At 36.6% G+C, this 26,537-nt stretch overlaps 1 protein-coding gene across 2 annotated transcripts in view; it reads right to left on the bottom strand.

Annotated features, from left to right (window-relative positions):
• Nucleotides 1-227: 227 nt before the first annotated feature.
• The window catches only part of XPO4 (exportin 4), a 73,504-nt gene continuing 47,194 nt past the window's right edge, over nucleotides 228-26,537 (bottom strand). Inside the window, exons 8-24 of one of the 2 annotated variants that reach the window (XM_053936388.1) lie at nucleotides 24,107-24,264; nucleotides 23,672-23,846; nucleotides 19,408-19,584; nucleotides 17,390-17,532; nucleotides 17,129-17,274; nucleotides 15,658-15,835; nucleotides 14,163-14,322; nucleotides 12,401-12,570; nucleotides 11,271-11,445; nucleotides 9,872-10,165; nucleotides 8,787-8,967; nucleotides 7,227-7,345; nucleotides 6,192-6,322; nucleotides 5,300-5,417; nucleotides 3,982-4,074; nucleotides 664-834; nucleotides 228-536 (exon numbers count right to left, since the gene is read on the bottom strand). In XM_053936388.1, coding sequence (XP_053792363.1) covers nucleotides 504-536; nucleotides 664-834; nucleotides 3,982-4,074; nucleotides 5,300-5,417; nucleotides 6,192-6,322; nucleotides 7,227-7,345; nucleotides 8,787-8,967; nucleotides 9,872-10,165; nucleotides 11,271-11,445; nucleotides 12,401-12,570; nucleotides 14,163-14,322; nucleotides 15,658-15,835; nucleotides 17,129-17,274; nucleotides 17,390-17,532; nucleotides 19,408-19,584; nucleotides 23,672-23,846; nucleotides 24,107-24,264 — 2,622 coding nt within the window. In that variant the 3' untranslated portion in view covers nucleotides 228-503. Of the gene's footprint in view, nucleotides 537-615; nucleotides 835-3,981; nucleotides 4,075-5,299; nucleotides 5,418-6,191; nucleotides 6,323-7,226; nucleotides 7,346-8,786; nucleotides 8,968-9,871; nucleotides 10,166-11,270; nucleotides 11,446-12,400; nucleotides 12,571-14,162; nucleotides 14,323-15,657; nucleotides 15,836-17,128; nucleotides 17,275-17,389; nucleotides 17,533-19,407; nucleotides 19,585-23,671; nucleotides 23,847-24,106; nucleotides 24,265-26,537 lie in introns of those variants that run through there. The other variant, XM_053936389.1, reaches the window with a different exon arrangement.

Genomic DNA, 26,537 nt, shown 5'->3' on the forward strand with positions numbered 1-26,537 from the left:
GTTCCTAAAGTTCATTTTTGGGGAACAAAAATATACACCTCTTTTTTTTTCCTCTGAACTTTAGGCAGCAGAACATAATGTAAAAACCTGCATTGCATTAAACCTGCAGTGTCAGGTTGATGTAGAAAAACAGAACCAAACACAAGTTAAAATACCATTTGGTTTTTCTTCCCCATTGGAACTCAAACTTTAAGAGAGGAAAAATAAAGCTTAAAATCAGCTAAACTGTTTAGAGCTTTATATGTATCTGCATCACACTCTAACATGATTTTGGGTAGAAAAGAAATCTGTGTTTACATGACCACTCATATTTTAAACCAGTACAGGGGGAAAGGCACTGCATTTATTTCCTTGTGCCCATATCCGTTTGCGCATAAATGGAAAAAAATTCAACTCAGATTTTCTGTTCATTCTCTTCCACACCCAAATATGACAGATTGCAGCTAACACATAATAGCAGAAGCTGATTCAAAGTTGACCTCTCCTATTCCGTGGTGTTATGTTCAAACTTCCAGGCTCTCTAGAATCTGAGATGGCTGCAAAGAACCCAGAGACAGGTACAAGATTTAGTCAGCATTCAGCATTTCTCAGTGCATTTTGCAGAAAGGGTCTAAATTAGGCATAGAGTTTTGTTGTTTATTTTACACAGAGAAGTCCACCAACATTTGCCATAAATTCTTCTAAACTCTTTAAGAAGGCCATCTTCTGCTTACGGTCCAGTGTAGGAGGAGTGCTGCTTGCAGTAAGCTTGTTGAAGGCATCTGCTAACCGCTGGTAAATTACTGGATCTTGTTGAGTTGATAGCAATGTTTCAACTAACTCTGAGTATTCAGCCTGTTAAACAAACATTTAAAAAAAAAAAAAAAAAAAAGAAAGAGAGATACAATATATACAACTTCTCTCATCAGGACAAGATCCAGAATAAAGGCTGTGACAGAAAACCATCAGTACCTCTTCACCTCTCCTCACAGCCTTTCACCTACCTCTAAACCAGATAAAATACTTCATCCAGGCTGGGTATTTTGTAAGGTAAAGAAGTCTTCAAAGCGAGGTACAATGCTTTGCAGTGCAGAGTAAGATTACAGTTTTAAGGCAAAGGACCTTCTGGCTCTTCCTTAGCATAGGCTTATTTCTGCAAACTGGACTGTTTTTTCTTGATGCCTGTCCCCTGTTCCATACCACCTATCTCCTCCCACAGGTTCTCCATTTTCTAGGGTTCCTTCCCTGGGACAGAGAGCTTAGATTCCTTTCTAACAGTATCTTACTTATTCTCATGCTTATTTAGACAGAAACAAAAGACAAAGAAACATATCAAACATGACTAGAAGGACACTGCCAAGAGGCACACACCTGAAGCAAGTCCAAAGAGACTGAGCTCTGGGAGCACAGGTGAAGGACACAGGAGTCAGAATGGCAGTTCCCCCATTCTACCCATGAGGGGTTGGATGAGGTTGGATGACACAACAAGAATTTGCCACCTGTGGGTGGTATCACAGGGTCCTTTTCTCTTACATGTTCACAAGTTCCTCTTTGAGGGATAAGGGCTGCTAAGAAGAGAGAGGATGCATAGGACAAAGTGGCTTAGCAATGTCTTTGCCAAAGGCTTGCCAACCTGGCAGGAAGGGCTTTAAAGGGCTTGTTGAGGGAGGGTGGTAACAACTTGTAGATAAGAGACACAGACTAAGAGCATTAAGAACATAAAGAAGTGTCATGGGTTTAAAACTGCTCCTCATAAAGGATGAAATAGGCTGAAAGAGGCCAACTTGAAATGCCTGTGTAGAAGTGTGTTCAACTTTGGAAACAGAAGGAGCTAGAGGTACACATGCAGGTTCAGAGTTGCAACATTACTGCATGCACTAATATGTGGTGGGACAGGTGGCATGAGTGGAGTGTTCCAAGTGACAGGAGGAAGCTTGTTAGAGCTCTTCAGGGCAGAAGATGACAGAAGATTGACACTTCTGTGAAAAGGCAGCCCAAATTAAAGATGGTTTTCTACACACCGGGCAGCAATCTAGTTGAGTGCTTAGGAATCATGATCAGACGAGAAGCAGTAAAGATGACATCTTTTGGGGTGAGATCTTGTTACAAATCCCCAGAACAGGGCTTTTAGTCATCTTAAAGCAACTTGAGGAAGTTTCCAGATCAGACTTACAAGAGATTATCTCCCTGACATTTGCTCACATACCAGATGGGCTACCCAGGGGTGTGACTTTGCATCTGCTATTCACAGCTAGTAAGAGCTGGTCATGGTGTTGTAATTAATGCCAACCTTTCAGTTATCATTAAATAGTAGAGTTAAGGATTCCCAGGAAAGTGAGGAAATAGGGCAGCCAAGTACAGAACCTGGACATCATGAGAGCAGATGTCACCTTCTTCAAGACCGGTGAGTGGAATCATGTGGGAGTGAGTTCTGAAGACAAAAAGAACTCAAGAGAGCTGACAGGTCCTAAGGACAATCTCTTCCAAGCACAAGAATGGTCTGTCCAGATACAAATGAAACAGTAAGGACACTGATTCAGCTAAGCAGGGACTTGATGACTGAACTCCAACACAAGGGCAACACATGCAGGAAGTAGAAGCAGGATGAGCTAGAAAGGAGGAAAGCAGAAACATCATCTGGACAAGAACAATGACAGAAAAAATGAAGTTCAGCTAAAGCTGAATTTAGCAAAGGACATCAAAGACAACAAAAGCAGCTTCTACCAGTACTTTAAGAGTTAAAGAAGGAACAGGGAAAATATGGGTTCTAATGCTGAATGGAATAGATGATTTAATGATAGTAGACAAGAGGTAAGGCTGAAATAATCAATGCTTTCTTTTGCCTTGGTCTTCACTGACAGGTTTTTCCAGACCTTTGTGACTAGAGATGGAGTCCAAGGAGGAGATGAAGTATGCATAGTAAAGAGGATCAACCCAGGGATCTCTTGAGAAGTCTTGATGCATGTAAGCTCATAAGACCTGTGGGAATCTATCCAAGGGTTCAGAAAGCTGGCTTATGTCATTCATTACTGGCTGCTCTCTATCATCTTCAAATGACTAAGAAAATCATGAAGCAAGTACTCCTGGAAGTTATTTCTGGGGATGTGAAAGTCAAAGGACCCAAGGGAATGGCCTGAAGTTGTGTCAGAGGAAGTTTACGTTGGGTATTAGGAAAAGGTTTTTCACCCAGAGGGTGGCTGGGCACTGGAACAGGCTCCCCAGGGAGTGGCCACACCATCAAGCCTGACTAAGTTCAAGAAGTGTTTGGACAATGCACTCAGGCACATGGTGTGGCTCTTGAAGATGGTCCTGTGCAGGGCAAGGAGTTGGACTCAATGATCCTCATGGGATCCCTTCCAACTCAGCATATTCTGTGATTCTGAGAACAGGTAGCGTGGATTTACCCAGGGTAAATCATGCTTTACCAACCTGTCTTCTTAGACAAAATGACTTACATCTGCGGCTAAGACGAGTGCAGTGGATGCCTAAGGTCAGCAGGTCTTTAGCAGCTGTGTACTGCACCCTTGCAACCAAGCTAGGATTTTATTGTCTAAGTGGGTGAACTACTACATGTGTAAAAACACATCTGCACCATCAGCCTATAAAGGATTGAGGCTAATGGCTCATGGTCCACCTGGAAGCTGGTTGCAAGTGGCACTGAGAGCTCTCATCTGGACCATGTCCTGTTAAACATTTTAGTCAGTGACCTGGAGGAGAAGAGGAAATACACTCTTCTCAAGTCTGGGCATGAAACCAAGCTGGGGAGTGCAGCCAGTGCATTCAAGGGCAGGACTGACATTTAGAGGCACTCAGGCTGGAGCAGTGAGCTGACAGGAGAGTCATGAAACTCAGCAAGGACAAATACAAAGACCTTCAGCTGAAGCAGGCAGACCTTCTGAGGATGGCCCCTTTCAACCCAAATGATTCCATGATTTATCAGGTGCACAAGAAATAATCATTCTCCTTTAACAAATGACTTCAGGGTGTGTCTGAATGCCATACCTGATGCAAACACACTAATGTGTAGAATGCTTCACCTGCTGCAGTTGTCATTTCTGTATTGTGCTTCTGAAGTACCAGCATATCAAAAACCATCTGAAATTGCAAAACAGAAGTATTTGTGTAAGTGTAAACTTAACTTTCCACTTTATCAACATTTGCTGCTGAAGCTCATCTTCACTTCTGATAATAACAATGAACATTTATTACAAACATCCAAGGTTGCTGTTTGCTTTGTTGCCCCCATTTTTTATTTTTGGATTTAGGTATCAGAACTTTAGAAGCCAAGTCTTGGCTTAACACCATAAATTCACATCTCAAAGCACTGGAACCTGTTGTTGATTTATATCAATTGTTCAGAGAAACATGACATCACTTGTATTTTTCTCCAAAAGCTGCAGATATACCAGAGAAGTAATGAAAAAAGCCTTTGTTCTTCCAGAATAAAATACAGAACCTTTCCTCAAGTTTTGGAGATTCCTATAGCTCACAGAAAGTCAAACAAGGAACAGATTTGTAAAGAGGGTTATTATAATTTTAAGTGGAAACTCAGAAATAAGGAATGAAACTATGCTAACTTAGAAAATACATAAAGACAAAATTATGCAAGTTTTCATTCTCTCAGCTTGTCTGATGAAAGCATTTAATGAGCAATCCTCAGAAATCCCAGTCAGTTTGGTAAGAAAAGATGTCTTAAGTAAAACTGAAACATATACAAAATCAGAAGATAAGCACACAGATTTCACAATTACTTTGTTGCCAGTTAGTAGGAACCTGGTTGCTAGCAGGTCACTCCAAAATTCATTAAAGTGAATGGTCCTAAAAGTAGAGTACTGAACGTGATACTGAATTAAGAAAACGCGTAATTCATTGGATACATAGAATGAATGACAGCATTTCCTTTCTAGTTCCCAGCTATGCTCTTTCATGCCTTTTCTTTTAGTACTCTACCCAGCCTCCAGTTCACAAAATTCTGGAAGCCTTCTGTTCACAGCTTCACCAGTAACTGCTAAAACTGTCAATCTTGAGTGCAGAGCATGGATACAAAAATTACATTCTCAGAGGCTTAGGTCTTTGGTTTACTGGCTATAATAGATGTGTTCCCTCTACACCTCCATCCTCTTTTGTACTCTAGTCTGATATCTTCAGTTCTTCATGCCCTCTTTCTTCTTAAGCTGCCACTATTTTTTTTTTTTTGTACGTAACAGGCTGTTTCTCACTATATGTATTATCCTGATTAATCTGGATATGATCACTGTTTGGCCTCTGGATGCTACCTTTATGCAAAAAAACAAAGTAACAAGAAACATAGATCCCTTACCTTAAGAAAGTGCCTCGTTGCTAGAAAAAGGGTTGAATCTGTTTCTTGTGCTTTTGCACACTGTTCTGCTAACGGTGTTACAGCCTCCAGACAGAGCTGGCAAACCTCTGAGCTCATTCTGATAATGGGTGTTAAAGAACTGAAGTCAAATTTTGATTAAATTGTGGTCAAACTACCCAGCTGTGACACTAGAAAATATCTGAAATGCTTATATGTTTCAAGGTTTCTTTTCACCACAAAGTTGCTAATTAAAAAAATCTAATTAAAAAATGCTAGAAAAAAGGGGGGGGGGGGAAATTATTCCAACTTTATTATTATCTTCTTTTATTAGCTACATGCCCTAAAGTAACATAACCCTCTCTGACATAACATTTTCAGAAAGAGTCCCTTATGGTCAAGCTCATCTGTTTCTGACACGTGCCACAGATTAGTGAAAATGGTACTCCCATTATGAGAGGGAGAGCCCATTGGCACCCTGACAGGAAATGCTCTGGAGCCAGCCCAGTAGAACAGCAGCAATGTTTTGTATTACCAGCTGAGAGACTAATTCAGGAATGGCTTTGGGATACCAGCTGAAGGCTTATGAAGTTACACACTCTGAAATGAAGTAATGGAGGAGGCAGGAATGGCTGCCAGAAAAAACTTACATGCTAAGCTACTTAAAGGCTGCACCCAAGCCTCACAAGTCAGAGGCAATTCAGCTAATGCTGGAATCTCAATGGACACTACAGCAAAACTCTCAATCTCCAGAGAGCAGAGTAAGAGTCAATTACCAATATATAATTATACATGCAGATATTGATAGAAAAAGAAAAAACAAGATATTTTTAACAGGTCCTTATAAAAGCAACTTAAATTTTTAAAAAGCATTCCCAAACACTTTAAAGGATACGATGACATCCCTAACTCCAGTGAGTACATTAGGCTCTTAAAGAGGTCCTCTGGAAGTTGTGGAATTTTCTCAGGGAATATCTCACATATGAAAGTTATTAATTTGTAATATTGATTACACAGGGATGGAAACTGTCAAAAGAAAAACATGGTACTTTTAGATTCAATCACGTAACTATTTTGGCATAATTTTCAACTGTACAAAGAGAGAATACTGATGATTTGCACTGAAGAGAAGAATTTTAGTAGGAAACTTGAGTCATTAGAATGGCTACAACTTTATATAAATAAAAAAACACTGTAGTACAATAAAAGAAGATTCCTAAAGAGGAACAGTAGATGGTGGCAGTCTGATATCTGCTCTACACAAATTACAGGAGTTTTATTTCAGACACAGACAAATCTAGTCCTGTGGGGTAAAAGCCTCGTGAGCATTTGGAGCACAATTGAAGGGCTCCCAGGGCAGATCCCTGGCCTTGGTTTGATCTAAAATGGACGTGGCCCTCGCACTCAGCAGGCACTACTGGATGAGAAGGCATGTGGAGAGGGGACAGCTGAGACACCCTCCTGAAGCCTTCCCCTGCTTTGAAGTAAAACATGAACACTGCAACAATGAAATGCTGCCGTCCCATTGTGTCATATGTTACTGTTCTACTGACAAGCTGCTGATGCCTATGATCAACAGCCATCTGTATTGTGGAAATAAATAGTTACTTTTAACTCATATCACTATTTATGCTTTTTGCCACATTTCTGACACTATCAGAGAAAGGACACCGTGAGCCACATTTCAGGTTTGGCTGTTGATCTGCACAGACTTGCTCTTAGGAGAAAAGTTTTGTTTAGGACCTTCAGATATACATTTTCTCAGCTTACAGTATTTATTTTCAAAGAGTATTTAGAACTATGGAACAGTTATTTACATTTATGAAGTCTAGAAAATTCAGCTTATGGAGTACATAGAGGAACGAATTCTGGGAATTCATTACTATAAAGCTTTCATATTCTAGCAACTCTGTGTAAAGAATATACTTACCTTCAGCAGATCTTGTGACATTAGAGGCAGAACTAGATTAACCCCATATAAAACAACATCTGCTGCTGATACAGACCTATTTGTAACTTGCCCAGGCTCATGTCCTCTAAATACTTCATCTGCAGAAAAGAAAAAAAGTATTTTGTATAAAAGGAAGATTAAACATATTGAAGGAACGATCCCATTTCTTTATAATATAGACATTTTAAAAAATAGGACTAGTCTCCTCTCTCCAAACAAAACCATGAGGCACTGTACTAAAATAGAAACTTAGTGAGTGGAGGCTGTCACATCATTCTATATTTATATTCATTAGGACTAAGCATTTCATAATCACTTGTACCAGATGGCATGCTAAACCAGAACACTTCAGATCCTGAGGGCTCCCTTCCATTACAGAATACTGCATTTGTTACTAGTGATAGCTGCTTCATGCCTGCACACATGAACACATAGTATGTAAAATATAACTGCATTTTTATACTTTTAATAGATATTATATATTTACATATGCTTTTATATATTTTATGAACAGAAGGAGGAAAAAATGGGAGAGCTAACAGAGAAAGTTTGGATGTTGTCAAGTTTTCTCCAGTTACAGGTCAAGGCCTACATTTCCCATCAACTGGCAATGACCTTACTTTTATAATTCCTGCGTGGAGCCAACAGCAGTATGTAGAAAATTCGCAATAGATTTGATCTCTGGGCATTGCATCTAGGTTTTATTCACATTACTTTGTTTCATGGTAAATGTTTTCCACACAACTAACATCCAGATCTCAAAGCAAATGCTTTACAAAGCACTGGGTTGTCCATTCAATGGACAAAGTCTAAATCTGCTTCTGTACTTGTGTTGTGCATGCGTGATGAAAAAAAAAAAAAAAAAAGTTGTCCTGCATTTCAGAGTACAAGATTCTCTCTTTCCGTATGTACCTCAGAAAAGCATGAATATCAAAACATGCTTGGTATCAAACTGAATCTGCCTGGGTTGTTATCTGTGCAAAGTATATAGAACATGGTGAGATATGAACCATGCAAATTTGCAACAACTGTACTTTCAAATGGCAAATACATGTAAGAAAGTAACAGGCTGGGATACAAGAAGGAACCCTTAACTACACCCACAAACCATAAGGAATGTTCTGTGAAAGAGGAATACAGAAAACCCTCACATGATGGAATTTTAATGACTCAACATTTCACAAAAGTTGAATCCTGTACTAAGACCACCCATCTGCTCTCTGGTGCTACTTTACTACTCCAACTTCTCTATGTGCTTTTTGTTATAAAACTGCTGGTACAACATATTCAGACTTGCAACATTCAGATTTCAAGCTGTTTCATACATCCATAATTTATTTTATGACAGCAATAATAATTTCAGATGTTAGAATATTGTGAAAAGTTATTCTTTGCTACTTAAAATAGCAATTTCCATATCCTGACCTAGTCAAGCCTGAACTTCAGCTTTTACTTTACATGGACTGAATACAAGCCCCAGAATGGTTCTTACAGTTTAGAAAACAACATGTGGTTCATCAATTACCAATTCCTTAATACCTGTATCACTGAAATCTATGAATTCCTTTGATAGAAGATTAGTGAGAAGCTCCATAATAAGAAGGAGATCCTGGTACTGGTCTTCTTCTGCTGTAACATCTATCCGTTGTCGACCTAGATTATTCTTGGAATATACCTGGAGCAGAGTTAGGCAGGCCTCATACAAGTTCATGGCTTTGGCCTATAAAACAATGTTACATAATAAGAAAACTTCCATACGCTAAAAGCAAAACACGTGGTTTTAAGATGGCATTACTTGGTAGACAATACTTCAAGATTTTAATTTCAGTGTATGATCACTTTTGTACCAACTGTACACAAAATCATCAATGAAACAGCCACCTTAGACAATAAGAACACTTATAGCCATATATTGATGTGATACTGATTGAAAGAGCAAAACATTAATTTTCTGGATTCCTCAAGTCTTTTGGTTGTGGTTTGGGACAGACTGACATATCTCACTAATCTCACAAACCAGATTAGCAACAAAAGTCCCCCGGGACACACTTCACTTATAGAAGTTTGGATCCACAATACACTGTGCATTCTCAGTATGGAATAAGCAGGAACTCTTCCAGATGCAAAAACAAAATCAGCCAACAGTGCAAAGATGCAAGTGCACTGCACAAACTCAAAATTTTAACTGTTAACTTCTTGGCATCTATTAATGCCTTTCCTAGGACTAAGGCATGGTCTCTATGGTATGTATTTGCAACATAGAACACTGCTGCAATTCTCCTAGACTAGGCTTCAGAGAAGTTTGATATTATAAAAAAGTACACAACATAGTCTGTTCCTCTTCTGCCACTCATGCATAGAGTTAGACTAGTGATGAACTGTGGTTAAATTTATGGGTTAAAAAAACCAGTCTAAATGTCCTGCTTTAGTCTTTGCAAGTGTATGTTTTAAAACAAAGGAATTCCTTAACAGATGTGTCCATATAGTCTTTCTTTCTCTCTATAAAAATCATTACATTTTATTTTGTTTAAGGAATAGCACTGTATGTACATTTACAAACATTTACATTTACAAGCATGTGCACACACACTCTGCCCCCTCCTTCCCCTTCTGGTTGTATTTACCTCTCCAAGATAACAAATTTGTTTATGTGCAACTTCAACAAAGACTTCTATTATGAGATTAACAGTCTCTGGTGTGTTTTTGTATACTTCCATTAATCCAATGCAATTATTAAGGAAGTCCATTAGGAAATTGAAGAGAATTGCTACATTATCAATCTGGGTAGCCTCAGCAATGCCACAGAGTGCTTCTAATGTAGCAGTGATTTCCTGCTTCACTTCCTCCTCCTGGCAGATCTGCTGAAAGTTTTCTTGATTTATCACATTCAAGAATCGCTGCTGAAGTGGCTGAAGAACCTTGAATTTTTTCAGAAAAGTCATATTAAGATAAGCATACTATTATATGAGATGTGAGGTTTAAATCACTTAGTAAACTCATTGCTTTTGGCATGGCAGTACAAGAATCAATCACTTCCAGTTTTTAATGGCTCGGTTATGTCATTCTCTGTCACATTAATGCAAGCAGAAGTGGTAGTGAGCAGTACTTCTCATTGTCCATCATGGCCTGCAGGCAGGTGTCAAAATGAGCACCTCCATAAATATTTTAGGTAATTTTGTAGTGTATAAACAAATAGCAATGACTTTCTCTGGCTCAAAGTATTTGATTCCCTTCAAATTCAGTATTAAGGGATTCCCTTCAAATTCAGCATTAACAAGCATTAAGCTTGTTAATGAAACCATTAAGATTAATGCTCACAGTAATCTTTGCCACATTATGATTCTCAATAGCAAAATCACTTTTGTCACTGTCTGTATTTTGAATTTAGAAACACCCACAAAAATAGTTGAATTTTTTTCCCAAATTACTTGCACTACATTACAGTTTTACCTTAAATCACTAATTTTGTAGCTCTGTCAATAAAAGCATGTTTTTATCAGAAGGCCAATGCTTTACAAAGTCACATGGTCCTTCCTGATGCCATTTCAGCTGCTTTTTAGCATCAGTCTTTCTGGTATTAAACATCTGAGCTTTAATGGTGCCAGGGCACAAAGAGCTAGTCAAGACTCTTCATTATGTTCCACATCAGCTTTTTACTTACTGTCATCATTAAGTGATAACAGGATAAATCATAACACCATAAAATTAAAATGAAAGGAAGAAATGTCCCAGTGCAAGGGAAATTTTTAATCTTCCATAATAGTCTCTTTCAAACGTATTGCTCTACTATCTGCTTCACAAATCCTTCAATTAATTATTAGTGGTTTCTCTTTGAGTTAAGATATTTTAGATACAATTTAGATACAACAGATACAAGTATTGACCATCAAAGAGAGAATAATTTAAAAAATCATCAGTATTAAATATCAAAATATGTTACACAAATTGATTTTGTGTCACTATAAAATTCCCTAAACTAACTTGTTGCACTGCTAGGTTATATGCAAAAGCAAAATAGCTTACCTCTGTCCAGTATTGTTGCTTTGTTTCTGTATCCATATGAGCAAAACCTCCTAAAACTAAAGCTTTCATTAATGTTCTCTGCACAGAACTAGACAAATAGTGAAGAGGAGGGCTTCGCCTTGCAAACTGTTTAGCTAAATTCCACCAGTTTTCACACTGAATAACTAAGTTTGCCCTAAAAGAGGGAAAAAAATTTCATTGAAGACTTCACAAAATTGTATGAACAGAGCACATCAGGTTTCTAGCTGTTGCCAGAAGTTTTTTGTTGCTATATTTTTTTTATTCCTTTATTCTGAGGCTAAATTGCCTTTTGATTTTCATCTTACTAATGCCTCAGCTCTCAGATTTCTAAAGTATATACTCTGAAAATAAATCAATTCATACAGGAGAAAAGCAGGGAAGTGCTTTAGTTTTACACATATACACACACAAGAGTTAATGGACATATTGCATGGATTAAAAGCGTAGTCTCATTATTTCATAATAAAATAAGCAATTTATTCCAAAACTAGTTCCTGTGGGGTTTAATTTTTTTAAAGAAAAATCCTCAAGCATTTAAAATCCTCATACTTCAGAGAACAGTCTTTCAGTAGACTGTGAATGTATGATTCCATGTATAATTGCATGTGAATTGACATAAATAAAGCATTCAACAACTTCCTGCTTCACAGTTTCCAATATCAAAGAAAACTTACTGAAATTTTACTGAATCCACAAAATTCTGTATTAAATAAAAAATTTTAGGTTTACAAAACATATTTCAAACTGGCTTAGCCAGTATATGAAGTCCTAATCAACAAAAATTAACAGAAACACAAAAATCCTTGCAATAAGAGTGGAGACCAGTAGAGTTTTCCTTTCTCACTGTTTAAGAGTGAGACACAAAAGTAGGGAAGGAGAGTGCACTTCTAAACAGTAATAAAAATTTAGGTGATGTTTTGTCAAATACAGGTCTCACTCCTCTGCTTGTTAGACAAGTTTGTGGTGTTTTTTGCAATTATAGTATGTTACTAAAGTAATTTGACTTACAGAGACATGAATATGAAGTGCCCTATATCTGGATTACTGTGGCCAAAAGACTTTAAAGGAAGCAAAGGAACTTTTTGACTTCCAGAGGTATAGCAACTTACCGCTCTCTCCTTTCCACTAATGTTACTAGCAGTTGTACAGTATCATTTGCAAGGTCCTGCTCTGAACTCCACACTGCCAGGTTACTGATCACTTTTTCTAAAAGGTAACCCACAATCCACTGGGAACCCTCTGTATCAGCACCAAATGCTGTACTAAATGGCAGACTTATCTATAAGAAAAGCATTAAAATGAGTGAGTTTTACAGAAGCCAAAACCCAAAAGTGTATGGCAATCATTGTCAGCAAATTCTTTTCAGGCTGTCACTTCTTTCCTACTTAAATTACATAAATGTTACATAGACAAAGGCAAAGAATACCTGTAATAGAAAAATCTTTGCCAAATTTATCTTGTGATTTTAAGCACAACATCTAAAACAAACAAAAAAGGTTTGAGTTTGTCTAGCTGTTAAGGCCTGAATGAAAGTTCAAAAGCTTTAATAATTAAAAGAAAGATCCAAAATCACCTCCCAAAAGTGTTTCCATAAATTTAAGACATAATTCCTCAAAATTCAGTGGTAAACATTATTACTAGTTCTTGACCTATATAGAATCTTGTAAAAATTAATTTTTACTTCAATTTTTCTGCATCTGCATTCTGCAGATGGTTCCTTCAATCTACACAACTTTTAGGAAACATGTCACACTCTGGTCCTGGCACATTAAAATATGCTTCCTTGAAATTGCCTGTTCTCCCACCTTTAAAGAAAGTTTCTCAAGGGTGAAATCCAAAGACTTTGTAGTAATTGTGCAGGGGCCTCCTGTCAGCACACCACTAACGCTTCTACCTTTAAGAACTCATGATATATAAATGACTGAGCATAAGGTTTAAATAGAGGTTTCAATCACTTTCACATGTCAACACAAACTAAATGTGTGCATTTCCTAGACACTTTGTTTTGTTTCTTCACATTGTTTTTCACATGGATCTCCTTTTAACATGACCTCAAATCCTTGCCCAACTGGTACCTTTATGAATTCTTAGCTGTGCTATATGTATAAGCTGAATAATATGACTTCAAATATTTACAAGTCTGTGTGATACCTATTATTGTTAAGGAGAGGCCCCGTGAAGCATTAGTATTCTTAGTTGCTTCAATAGTGGAAATAAAGGGGAGGAGGAGACTTCTCAAAAATTAGAGCCAACAGGACCTCCTCAGGATGGGTGACCTCTGTGAGCTAGCTGGATTAGTTAGTCTGATAAGCAAAATCAGGATCAAGTTCTAATCATGATTAGTGCTGTCCAAGCACGGTAAGAAGTTGCTCTTTACAAAGAACACACTGTTGAAATCATGATATTTACAATGAGAATGAGGAGAGAAAGTAGCATGACATTAGCTAATGTATACTACCTTGTCATGGTATTAGGTACTATCTAACTCAGAATCATGATCAAAAGCAATCACTGTATTAGAGATAAAATGTAAAATCTGATGGACAGTCATGATTTATAACATCACTGCAGTCAGTGAGCTTCACTCACTATGAGCCCAGGAGCACTATATTATTCTGATATGGCAATGGCTACCCAAAAAAAAATCACATTCAGAGCAAAATGTACAAGAGTCCCCTAAAAACTTAAATTTCTAATTAGCAAATGGAAGCAAACATCAAATTTCAAACAAATTCCACAATAAATCACAACCCATATAATATTAAAAATACTTAAGCATTGCACTTTTAAATAGCTACACTGACATCTACATTCACAGGATAATATTATTGCTAATACTCACAAGTAAATTCATAAAAGTTATATCCTTACCTGATCATACAACTTTTCATCTACTAGGAGGTAAGTCTTTGCCCAGCGCTTGAGGAACCATACAATATCTTTGCCCATTTGGGGGCTCAGGAGGTGTGTGAGATTTGCCCTTATTGCTCTGGATTCTACTTCTGACACTCTTAAAATAGCAGATAACAACCTGCAGATTTAAAATACAATGAGGATGCTCAGAGCAGTTTTGGGAGAAGCAATGCAACTACCAAAACCACTTTCATTTTTCACAAAATATGACAGAAGGATCCGGATTATACAAAGCATTTCAACTCTAATCAAGTAAAAAGCACCTGAATTTATTGTTTTTGAAATGCACAGTAAGAGAGAGAGAGAATAGAGCAAATATTCTTCAAAAGTTCCTTGCACCACGAAGTTTAATAAAGGGTTCTAATTGTGCAGCGTTTGCAGTGTGACACATACCAAAAAACAAATACAGAAATGACCAGTTAGTTTTCTCTTGTTCATTACTGCTGGGAAATAGTCTGAAATAGTAAATAACAAGGTGATCACATGAATACAATCACTTCATAAAACTGCATTAAATACTACTCCTATAGTACATCAATTGAATTTTATAAGAATGTGGTTGTGCATAAGAAATTTAGGAGCTAACAGTGGCTTATTTCTTGAAGATATTTCAGAATTATTGCCAAAGGGCCTCAACTCTCTCCTTATTTTCGTCTGCTTTTATTCCCACTGCTGAGACACTGCATCAAGTAATCCTGTTTGGTGGCCAGTTCTTGAAGTGGCCAATAGTATAAGTGAGCAGTATTTAACTTTCTAAACACTAGGCACATACATCATTGCTAATGAAGGTACACTTTTTCTACCTTCTTCCCAGAAGAAGACATTTAAAGAATGCAACAACTAATCTTAGGTGAAGACTCTTCCATGTCAACTAAGAGTGGAATGCAATCTTCTGAAGTGCGAGGATTCAAACTGAGGACTCCTTTGTGAGCATCAGCCTTCTTGCAAAAAGAGAAGGGAAGTCTCTCCTGCTTCTTTTATAGGCTGACAGCGATGTCTGTACATAACTGACAACAAGTCCTCAAGCTCTGAGGATCAATTTTGCTGCTACTGCCAAGCTTGGGCAGTAACCCATATTCCAAGTAGAGAAGCTCACTGATGTTCTGGAAAGCATTTGCTTAAGCTGTATATGTGCTGAATTAATTTTAGAGTATACATTAACTAAAGATATAGATCTGCCAACTTCTTTTATTTCAGTAGTTTTAAGGATTTTCTGTAAAAAATAGATCAAAGATGGGTTTTCAGTAGAAATACAAAAAACATTTCTGTATATTCCCAAAACTTTGGCTTATGACGTCTGTAAAGACTATCAGGTCCATCTTTCATTTTTCAACATCCAGTATTTACATACTGCTTACTTTTCACATTCACAAAAGTCTACTCACATTCTAGGGTTTTTTTCCTTCTCTGAAAAAACATTTAATACACTTAATAGTACAAGATGCATCCTTACCTAATTACAGAGTCAGTTCTGTTGTACCCTGGGATGGAAGAGGCCTTTTCTCCTGGAGATCCCAGAATCTGAAGTGTTGTATTGATGTCAACCTCAGCTGAATGTTTAATGGAATATTCCATTACTTCTGGAGGTATTAGCGGAGTCTCTCCCTGAGTATCATTAGCCAAGAGGTAGCCTTACATTAAAAAAGAAAGAGTGATCACAACTTTCTACCCTAGGTTAACTTATGGCTTTCTGATTAAGGAATCCATAGACTTAACTGCAGATATCCCACCAGAATCAAATGTTCGTACAGACCCTAACACTGCTTAAATGCATACAAATTAATTAGAATCCTTAAAGCCATTCAGTAGGAAAAAAACTAAAGTGACAAGAAACCAAGACTGGAAAAAGAAACCACCAATGTAAAAACCAATTAAAAAAAATACAAGTTTTGCTTCATGTAAAAGTGCTACACTCAATTCATCTACCTGGAGGAGGGACAAAGCAACATTTTGTTGTCATTTTTTTCTTCCTCTATGTGGTAAAAAAACCTTGTTTTACAGCTTCTGTGCTGAGTCCATATCATTTGGGACTTCTGTTTTGCTAACATCTCAAATCTGTCAGTCTTCCAGACCTCAAGTACATGTGCTGTAATACAGTTTTCCTTGCCTAGCAACTGCAGATCAGTTGAAGCATGGGTTTTGATACAATACTCTGGTGTCTAGATAATATTAATTCCAGCTTTAGTTGTGGTTTTTGATATCTGACCTCATAACCATCTGTGAGCTACAAACTCCATCTCAGTGTTACAAAAATATTATAAGCACATTCATGTCAACATCTGAGAGCAACTTAAAAAACAGATCTTCAAAAAAGTCCCACAAATATTTCATACATTATACACTTCTCCAAGCAAAGTAGACTTAGTTGTTACTAGGTTTGCAAACTTAAGTAAAATATCACCATCTAAACCCAAGAGGCTCTAAATTCAAGAGGCTCTAAATTTAGAGCAAAATGGCTCTAAATTCCCCAAAACATAACAAAATAGCAGGTCATGGATCATCAGCACTGAGAAAGTCTAGAACTTACATGGTTCTCTGTCACCATTACTCTAATCTCATGTTGGTTCCCTTATGAAGTCATGTGCACCCAGCCACTGATACCATGAACAGACTAATTTCTTGACTAGGTTGACTGATAACACAACTCAAAAAATCTATAACAAAATTAGTTGCAGGAATTTCCAATGGACATTGATGGAACCTTTACATGAGGCAATCATTAGAGATAATATTCCTGTTACTCAAGGCAGATGATAGTAAGACAAGGACTTTGCAAGTCCTGTATATAAGATTAAATCATTGTAAGGGATAAAATGTATAGTCAATCAAGAGTAGTTGATATACAGGGATTTTTTTTTTTTCTTGAGGTGTTCCAGCTGCAACAAAACTACCAGAATAAGTACTATTTAAAGCTGTTCACTAACCTGTGACTAAAATAAGCCAATGAATATCCTCATACAGGTCGTCAAGCACTTTATTGTCAATTGAACCTGATGCTGGTGAGGCAAGTAATTGCTGCTGATGCCTTTGCAACTGTCCATGGAGCCTTGTCACTCGGTCTTCTAACAAACTGTGAACAAATAACAAAGTAGCTTCACTATTTTTAAACTGTCTTGGCAAAGCTAGGCTTTTCCTATGTGACTGCTTTATTGCTTTGCATTCATGACTATTTTTTTTGTACTTACCTTGTGAGAAGTGGTATGCAATGTTCTGCAGCAATCCTCCCCAGCATGCCTACGCTGGCCAACTGGTCACAGAACTGGTCTCTGTCATCTTCCTGCAGCTCACTTATTTCTTCTTCTTCCCGAGAGGCCACACCATTGGCAGTCTTTGGTTATTTCAACAAAATCAGGAGCGACCAGTTAGGGTCATACATGTTAAATTCATTGTCACCACAATTTTCTGCATTATTTTGGCTCTTTCTTGCATGATAATTTGCATTTATCAACAACAGACTTGTACTAAATTAGACAAAGAAGAGTTAAACAGAGCCAACAATATGGGTTCATATTGTTTTAAAATCAGCATTTCACAAGCTCATTACCAAAATGCCACTACTTTCAGTTCATTTGCTAACATTTCAGTAGTTCTCAATTGTCTGAGATCTTACATAAATCATGTAATAGGCAGTATTTTTCATGATGAAATGAATGTTAGACCTTTCATTAAAGATTTTCCTTAACCTATCGTTTGAGGGGAAATAGTAGTTTTAAAAGTACCACTAAAATTTTAAAAAGTACATTAAAAGTAAATGCTATAAACTCAGAAAACAGCAGACTAATAATCTTGATGATCTCAGTTTTATTTCTTGCTGATGCAGGAGTTGCACTGTTCAATTTCTCAAAGCTTCTCTTGCTTGCATTATAAAACTATTTAAATTATAATCAGATCTTATTCCTTGAAGAGATGAACCATGATATGCAGAAACCAAGTATAAACATTAAAAGTGTTTCTTTCTTATCTATTAATCATAAAATTTATGCAAGTAACAAAGTAAAATACAGGAGGCGGAGAAAGCCATCAGTCTGGTTTGTTTCTATAGAAGCCCTGGAAAACTGAATCCACACACAATTCTTTATGCAAAGTGCTTTTAACTCATCTTTTCTTTATGTAACCCAGCAAATCCTTCTCTTTTGGCAACTTCAAAGTTGCAGCTGTTTATTGAAGGGTGAGCCTCTGTTCTCAAAGCAGAGACTGAAAGTTCCTGTTACCGCTTTGATATAGAACAAGAAGCATTCTAAAATGCCAGCTGTGGCTTTTAAAGGTTACCCATGGGATAAATGACTTATCTCATAGAATGACATGAATCAACCTGTGAATACAAGTTATGTCAAGACCGCCTGATATGAATCCAAAGCTCTCTTGTGAAATATTTCTCTCAGTTTTGGCACTGTTATTACCATCTGTTACATATTGAGATAGTAGAATTATGTTTTACATAGTGCTTTTCAGAATGGGGTATCTCTGAGATCTTTGCACAGCATCAAATTACAGAGAGATTTTATACAGTTATTGAATTGAATCTGTGCAATAACTAACTCATCCAACATCTACATCCAACTGTCTGTATAAGAATTTATTTTAGTAAGATACAGATTCCTGGCAAATAGACAAATCATCTTTCTTTTTCAATGGTTCAAGAGATATTTGATGTACTTGTAAATTTTCTCTAGACAGTCAACTGTTCAAAAACTCAACTGGGAATTTATTTTATCCAAAAAGACCACATGATATTCCAAGTTTCTTCTACTTTGAGTACAGTCAGTCTATATTTTTTCAGATATTTATGCATGTCAGTTATATTTTGAAGACAGTGCATGGGAGGCAACAATCATAAAAAAGGTCCCCAATTTCACTGAGACTTTTAACTAAAATTCTAATCCAGAAGGAAGGTCAAAACTTTAGTCACTGTATCCGTGGAAAGAACAAGATACACACTGATCTGAGTTCCAGGTTTACAACTTTACATTCCTTTAGTTTCCCTCCAGAATGAGAGAAATGGACTGGGAAATCACAACTGAGTACCAAGTTCAGCATTTTTTTTTTTTTTTTGCATTTCCAAATGGAATGAAATGAGAGGATTTCCAAAGTCATAAATGGCAATTCTACACTAGCTGCCTTGAGCTACATAATATACAGACACCGAAAGACATGGGCCAGTTACTGTATGTTATCATCCAAAACTACTACAATGAAGGCTTACCAAATTCCTTGTGCCATCAGGAGCAGCTAGATGGCACTGAATGTAGGAATTAAAGACTTGAACAGCATGTTGGGTAAAGAAACCTTTATGGAAATGTTTGTCATCTTGGACCAAAGTAAGCCAAGATTCCAGTAACTTATCATATGCCTCCATATATACCATGTCATCTTTGTCAAGCTGTAAGAGATGAAAAAAAAAAAACAACAAATAGTAATAAGATTTTACTAAGCTAAAACAGAAGAACATACCTATATTTATCATTATTTTACAGATGTTCTTCTACTGTTGAAACAAACAAAGAAACCAGGATCTAAGGATAGCTAAGAAAATATCAGAATGAACTGAAGCAATGCATCAAAAAGGTCACTGCAGCTTTCATGCCTGATAGGCTTTAAAAACCTGTCAATGTGTTTGGCTAGTTCTCTTCACCTGTTGTTGCATATAGATTTATAGGTATTCCACTATCTCTGAAATACAGAGAAAGAAAAAACAATGATTCCAGATGAAATCACTGCAAGATTACAAGTGTTCAAGAAATGTTATTACAGGTAGCCAATTTTGATGATGAATCCCAACTTCTCATTCTATGAAGAAACCAAAACCCAATGAATTAGAACAGAATAAACCTGAAGTTTTCATTACTGAGTACATTTTAAATGATGTTTCTTCTTTTTAATTAATCATGTGCTTTTACATAGTACATAAGTTACCAAAGGAAATAACTTCTCTCAAAAACAAAGTCCAGAGTGGCAGGCAAACGAAAGAATCCAAAAAGCAATGTGGCCATTTCTTTTTAAAAGTATTTTTAATGTAACTCTCGATTTTTTGTTTTGATGCAAAAATTGAATGTTTGCAAATACATCCAACTTCCAAAAACTTCAGTGTGACTGTACAGATAAACATCCTACTAAGATGTTGTCTTCTTAAGTTTTAGCCAACAGGATGGTTCACAGAAGTTACCCTGAGATAGCAAAGGCTAGTAAAATGGTTCAATTATGAAATAAAGAGCTATTAAGGTCTTAATCATGCTCCAGACACAAGAATTCCTGACTTCCAGTGAAGATACAAACACGGCTGGATGAACAGGCAAGGGAAAGAAAACACTAGCTGGATGACTGATTAAGAGGAAAAACTGATATCACATTGGAAGTATTCCAAGATAGCTTCACAGCATCCTTTTGTAACTGCAAAATTGTCATATTTCCAGCAGTTAAAATATGGGACATACTGACGCAATTGTGAAAACAAAACCTGAAGGTGACAAGGAGAGAGGCAAAATTGTATTCAACACTAACACAAGTCATAAAAATTTAGGAAGGATGCCAAATATGTCTTTTTAAATCTTAGCTAAAGACACATGAATTTATTGGCAGTCATTCAGTCCTGAAGTAGTTTGACATGTATGTAATATATTTACAACTTACACATATGATTTTAAATTTTTAATAATTAAGAGCATAAACAAATAGACATATTTTAATGAAGAACAAAATACCTTCAAATATAGTCAATTCATTTATTTGAAAAGGTAATAAAAAATTTAATGCCATGAAGAAAAATTATTTCAACACTTAGAGACAGTCTCATAAAAAATCTAGGACTAATAAGTGCCTCCATAAGATAAATGCCCAAACAGTAGAAAGATTTTATCCATATTGAACCAGTCTGGTCCCAAAGAAACCTTACTAAAACATCCCAATCCTTGTTTCAGATGATCTACTGCTGGGCTACCAAAGATGTCATACAGGCAAAGTGCCATGTTGTAGAATGGGAGCTGAATCATTCTGATGGATCAAAACTCAGATCATCAGGAGAAGCAAGACAAACCCAGTAAATGTAAAGCAAAGATGCTTAATTCCTCTTAATTTCCTCTCCATGAAAAAAAAAAGAAATTCGGTCCTTCCTCTTTTCTAGTTTGCTAACCCTTTGAAGAAGGAACACTCCGAAAGTTTGTCAAGCAGCAACAAGCTGCAAAGACTTGAAGTACAGCAGAGAGGACCAAATTCAGAATGATCTCTGCTATTACATGATATTTGAAAAAATATCATGAAACAGGAACAGTACATTAATATTTGTTTTAAGAAAATGAAGTCTTTGATGTCATTTTTATTGGACTTTTCACCCAACATCCTGTTCATACTTTTCACTAATTCAGGTGGACTATTTGATTCTACTTCTGCATAAGCATTAAGTGTTGAGCAAGGCAGAGCATAGCTGTGGAGGAGCATCCTCTCTCACACCCAGTGCCATTAAAGGAAGAGATTACTGGTCCACCTTGCCCCATAAACTTCAGCACTGCTGAAGCTTACTGCCCTCCCTCCACCAGTGTAGGTGGTTCAGGTAAATGTTTCAACTTCCTTCAGCTGATCTCCCCAGCTCAAACTAGCAGGTTAATGTGAAACAGCATTCAAACATGATGCTTGGATTGTGGAGTTTTCCCTATGGTTGAAAATCAGTATTAGATGCTTTGAAGTGGTTTGCAGATTTTGATTCAGGATCTCCATATTTTGACAGTTTTTATAGCAGGTCTTCAGCTAAGTATATTCCTTGTGCTTGATGGGGTTTCTGCCACGTTCACATGGTGTGTTCTGCTGGCATATGACGTAGCAGAAATATGGGGAAAACAGTTTTACCAACCAGCAAAGCCTAAGAAGTACACCTGCTTGCATACTGCTGCATTTCTTATTTCTGAAAAGCTCCAGGAATATTATTTGAGGATTCTACTGAGCCCAACATGCACGGTATTTTATCTGTCAGAAAGCTCTTAACTACAGACAGCACATGAGCTGACGGAAAGTATCACTGCATGCATTCTAAAAGAAACTTGGGGAACACATTAGCCATGGCCAGGACATGCCTAAGCCAAAAGATTGTTTTCAGGGATGCAAAGTAGTACTTCTATAGGCACAGCACACAGTATCATTGCACCAGACAGTAGCACAAGCTAGTGTAAGCTCTTGCTGAGAGACTGTTTTAAATGGCATCATGCTGCACACTATTTTCATTAAACATGATTGCGTACTCTAGTTCTCAAAGTAACAAGGTGCTAACTGAGGAAACAACATCCCTTCAGTTCCTCTGAATTTAAATGATAGCTGTCTATGGTTTTGATGAATCTTACAAAGGCTTCAGGAGCATTTCTAAATGTACTGATGAACACCAGAATAAGTATTCAATATTCTACTAGAAAATCTCATAAGCCCACAAATTTTGACCAGTGAAGTTTGCAAAGGAGCTTTATTTTAGATTCTAAATTTAACCACCGATTTTTTGATTAAGACATGAAAAAAAGAAAAGTTTAAGTGAGCACTGGGCCAAATATAATACATTTTAACCTTGCAGCATGGTTAAAAGACATGCTCTAATGTTCTGCAATGAATGCTAATTAATACACCTGTGCTTTCTGACAAAGAAACACATCCATCAACTTTGTAACTAAATATTCTATAATTATTTTCAAGCTCACTCTGTCACTGCACCAAACTGCCAAAACAAAGAAAATCATCCTTTCTCATGATAGTGGGTAAATCTTGGTTAGTATCTTGATAGTCTCATTTTAAATCTATAGCCACTGTACATAAATAGCTGAAGTGCAAGATTATTCACCTTAATTCTTACATTATTTTCCTTAAACTATATGTCCTTGGTAGTTTTTACTTTTAATGTAACTTTTTGGTGCAGAACACTTGGGTGATGCCAACTGTTCTTTAATGTTACAACAAAAGTTTGAAAGAAAAGAATCCTCTTAATTCCTGTGCTGGATTTGTACGCACAATTAGCATTTGAACTGTGTCAGCAATGAAGGTATGATCTGAACAGCTTAGATGTATGAGGTTAACAACATCTTAACGGCTACACTCACTTGAACTCCTGACTCAGAACTCTAGGCAGCAGTTAAGTTTCAGTCTGTCTATATGTTCATGTAATCATTTTAGACTTTCAGGACTGCAGCTTGTTCATTATCTACAACAGCAAGTCAGCAATACTTTTAGACTTTAATATTTTAAATTAATCAGTTCACTTAAAAAATTAAGATGGATTTTAAATCAAAACGAAGTCTGAAAAATGCACACTGTGTAATTATGTTCATTACACTGCGTGAAATAAAAAGAAAATCCTCTTGTATGTGATTTCAGAAATATCTAGGACAAAACCACTGAATTCACAACAGTTATTAACAAAATAGCCAAATTCTCATGTCACTTATGCTTACCGCAAATAGAAGTAAAAAAGGCTACCCACTTTTTTTAGAGCAGCTACTTACCACTTCTTCCAAGGCAGCACTTCTTCCAAAAGAACAGGTGAGGTGTGCGAGGCAGTTAACAAATGAAGAGAAAAGTTCATTTGGAATGGCCGTTAAAATATTGCGAGGAAATACAGTTATCAGATTGCTGATAATACTGGAAATTCCCACTGCTTCAGAGTCTTCTATTTCAATTCTATAGATAGAAATAGCAGTTTTTTGCCATTAAGAAAATTGCTAAAAGGGAATTGGTTTCGTTGATACATTTTCAATAAATCTATTTCATAACAAGCACCACCTACTTTAATCTGCCCTTTCTCAATTTAAGCAATCAAACAGTAAGCACAAATTACATCCAGAAATAAGCAAGCCATACCACTTCTCCACACAGATATGCTACAGTCCAAACTAAAGATTAAAAGATGCCATCTAAATTTAGACAGCAGGCATACATACCCATTGATAGTATTCAGTAATCCCTCAATGAAGTGTGCCAGGTAATCAACTTGTGAACCTTCATCAGGAAAGACTGGCCCATGCAAAGACGCCAGCTGTGCCAGGCACTGTAATGAATCTTGGGCCATATCTGTATCTTCTCTGATTTTTCGATGTACCTTTCAGGAAGTGAGGTAGTTAATAATACATGAAAACAGGGTGTTCTTACAACAGTCACATGGCTCTCAATCCAAAAGAGCACACACCAAAAAAAGCTTACTATAACTTCCACTCAGTCTGAAATACAAGGGATTCTGCAACTCCCTAAACCATGGCAAACATCAAGATCGTGACTCAGCTCACACAATCTCAAGCCTTGAATTAACTCATTGAAACTAACATTTAGTTAAGGCTCACCTACATGTTGAAAATTGAACTGTGTCTATTGAATGTTATGTCTTAAAGAGAGAAACAGATGCCAGCCAGTCAGACATGCTGCTCCTTCTAAAAACAGCAATAATGACAGTCATCTCTATTATGCTAACTATGCCTAGGCTATAGAGTCTTGCTAAAGTTAGTCAACAAGTTCAATCAAGATTATATAGATGCTTCTTTAGCAGAGGTAAACACTGAAGACATATACAAAAATGAATGCATCACTTCCTTGGCAACACCCTTATATTATACAAGGCCAACAGTAATCTTCCTGCATTTGTACAAACTGTTATGTCATTATTTCTGTTGTTAAGACTTTCTAGATTTGAATCTTACTACTTCAGTAAACATGTTCTCACATATTTATTTTAATCAGTCAGGTACAGATTCAAAGAATTTTTAGGCTCGTGCCTATTTATTCACAGAAGATTTCTTGAATAAATAAAAAAATATAGAGTAGCTTTTTCACACAGAAGTGAAATTTAGCTAAATTATTTCAGTAATATTACACCAAAAAGTACAGTTAAAACACTAACCACTTTTCTGTGGTGTTACAGTTACAAGTTCAGCCAACTCATAACTAGTTGGATTAGCTGCAGTTAATACATGAAAGATCAAACTAGCAGGAGAAATAAACCCTGCAACAGAAAAACCCTGCAACAGAAATACGTCCCACATGAGGCTGAGATTAGAAGTGAAGGCTCTCGCTATAATACAGCAATCCTGCCAACTTTTGCAAGGTTATTAAAATTTCTCAGATCAGATAAATGAATAAAAATTACTACAATTTACTTACATTACCTCAAACAGCAAACTACTACTGCAAGCGTCAACCACTGCAAATCAGGAATCTAAAACCAGAACTGACAGCATACTGCCCTGGCTAGCATTCATTCAAAAATAATAAAATACAGGCAAGACTTGGTTACTATTAAGTAAAATGCAAATCTGCATATTATTACATTTTTTTAAAATCACAAATAAGTAATTGTAAGCTAATAATGGAAACAGATATGCAACTCTGACAACTTCATACTATTAAACATAGAAGAAGGGTTAACATGTAAGCCAAAAAGTTATTTGCATGTGGAGGTTCACAGCTGACAGTAGCAACTGTCTGGATAGTCTAGACAGCTGTTCAGATTGTGTGTAGCTGGTGAGAGTTCTGCCAGTGCTTTTTTTTTCACTTTTTCAAAACTGCTGGATAAACTTGCAGTAAAAAAAAAAAAATTATCGAAAATCCTATCAAGTAAGGACATGTATCCAAACACATACTATCAAACACCACTGGAGAGTTACATTTACATTGTCATATAACAACTTTGTCCAAGTTTTGAGCACATTTGTCTGCTTTGCAAAAATGAAAAAAAAGCCTGAGAATGCTGAATTCTCAGATCCCAAGAGACGTAACCTAAGTCAAATTGCATAGCAAATGAATTTATAAGCCAATATACATTGCTGCTGCAGTAAGTCCTAGCTGAGAGATGATTACAAACTTCTCCCAACAGTTGTAAAAACAGAACAACATAATTCTATCAATTTTTAACATTGTGGGGCTTTTACATTACAGAAATTGAGTACTACATTTCCATCTCCCAACACTACCTCTTCCTTATTCTTTCTAACTTCTTCTACTTTAACTTTTGTGGATTTCCTTTGTGCTGAGACAAGAGATGTAGAATTCTGTATGCTGCAAGTAGCTAGAAAACTGCAACTACATCACTTATTTTCAGCTGCTCTGTTGAACAAATGCTTTAATATCAGCAAACACACACTGCACGTTTGATATTTTCTGAGAGCCGTTACACCTTATCTGAAAGATTCACTACTCTACTACTGCTCATCGTACTTGCTTTTATCTGATGAATACACGTCCAGAAGCATTAAATGTATAAAACATATTGAGATAACTATAAACTTTTTTCTGTTGCTAGTGGTCATCAATTTAAAGCAATTAATAGGCAAAATACAAATTCAGTAGCCTAGGAAAAAGACAATACTTCTGTCTGCTTAGATA

The sequence above is a fragment of the Vidua chalybeata genome, chromosome 2 (assembly GCF_026979565.1).
Source record: "Vidua chalybeata isolate OUT-0048 chromosome 2, bVidCha1 merged haplotype, whole genome shotgun sequence".
NCBI lineage: Eukaryota > Metazoa > Chordata > Aves > Passeriformes > Viduidae > Vidua > Vidua chalybeata.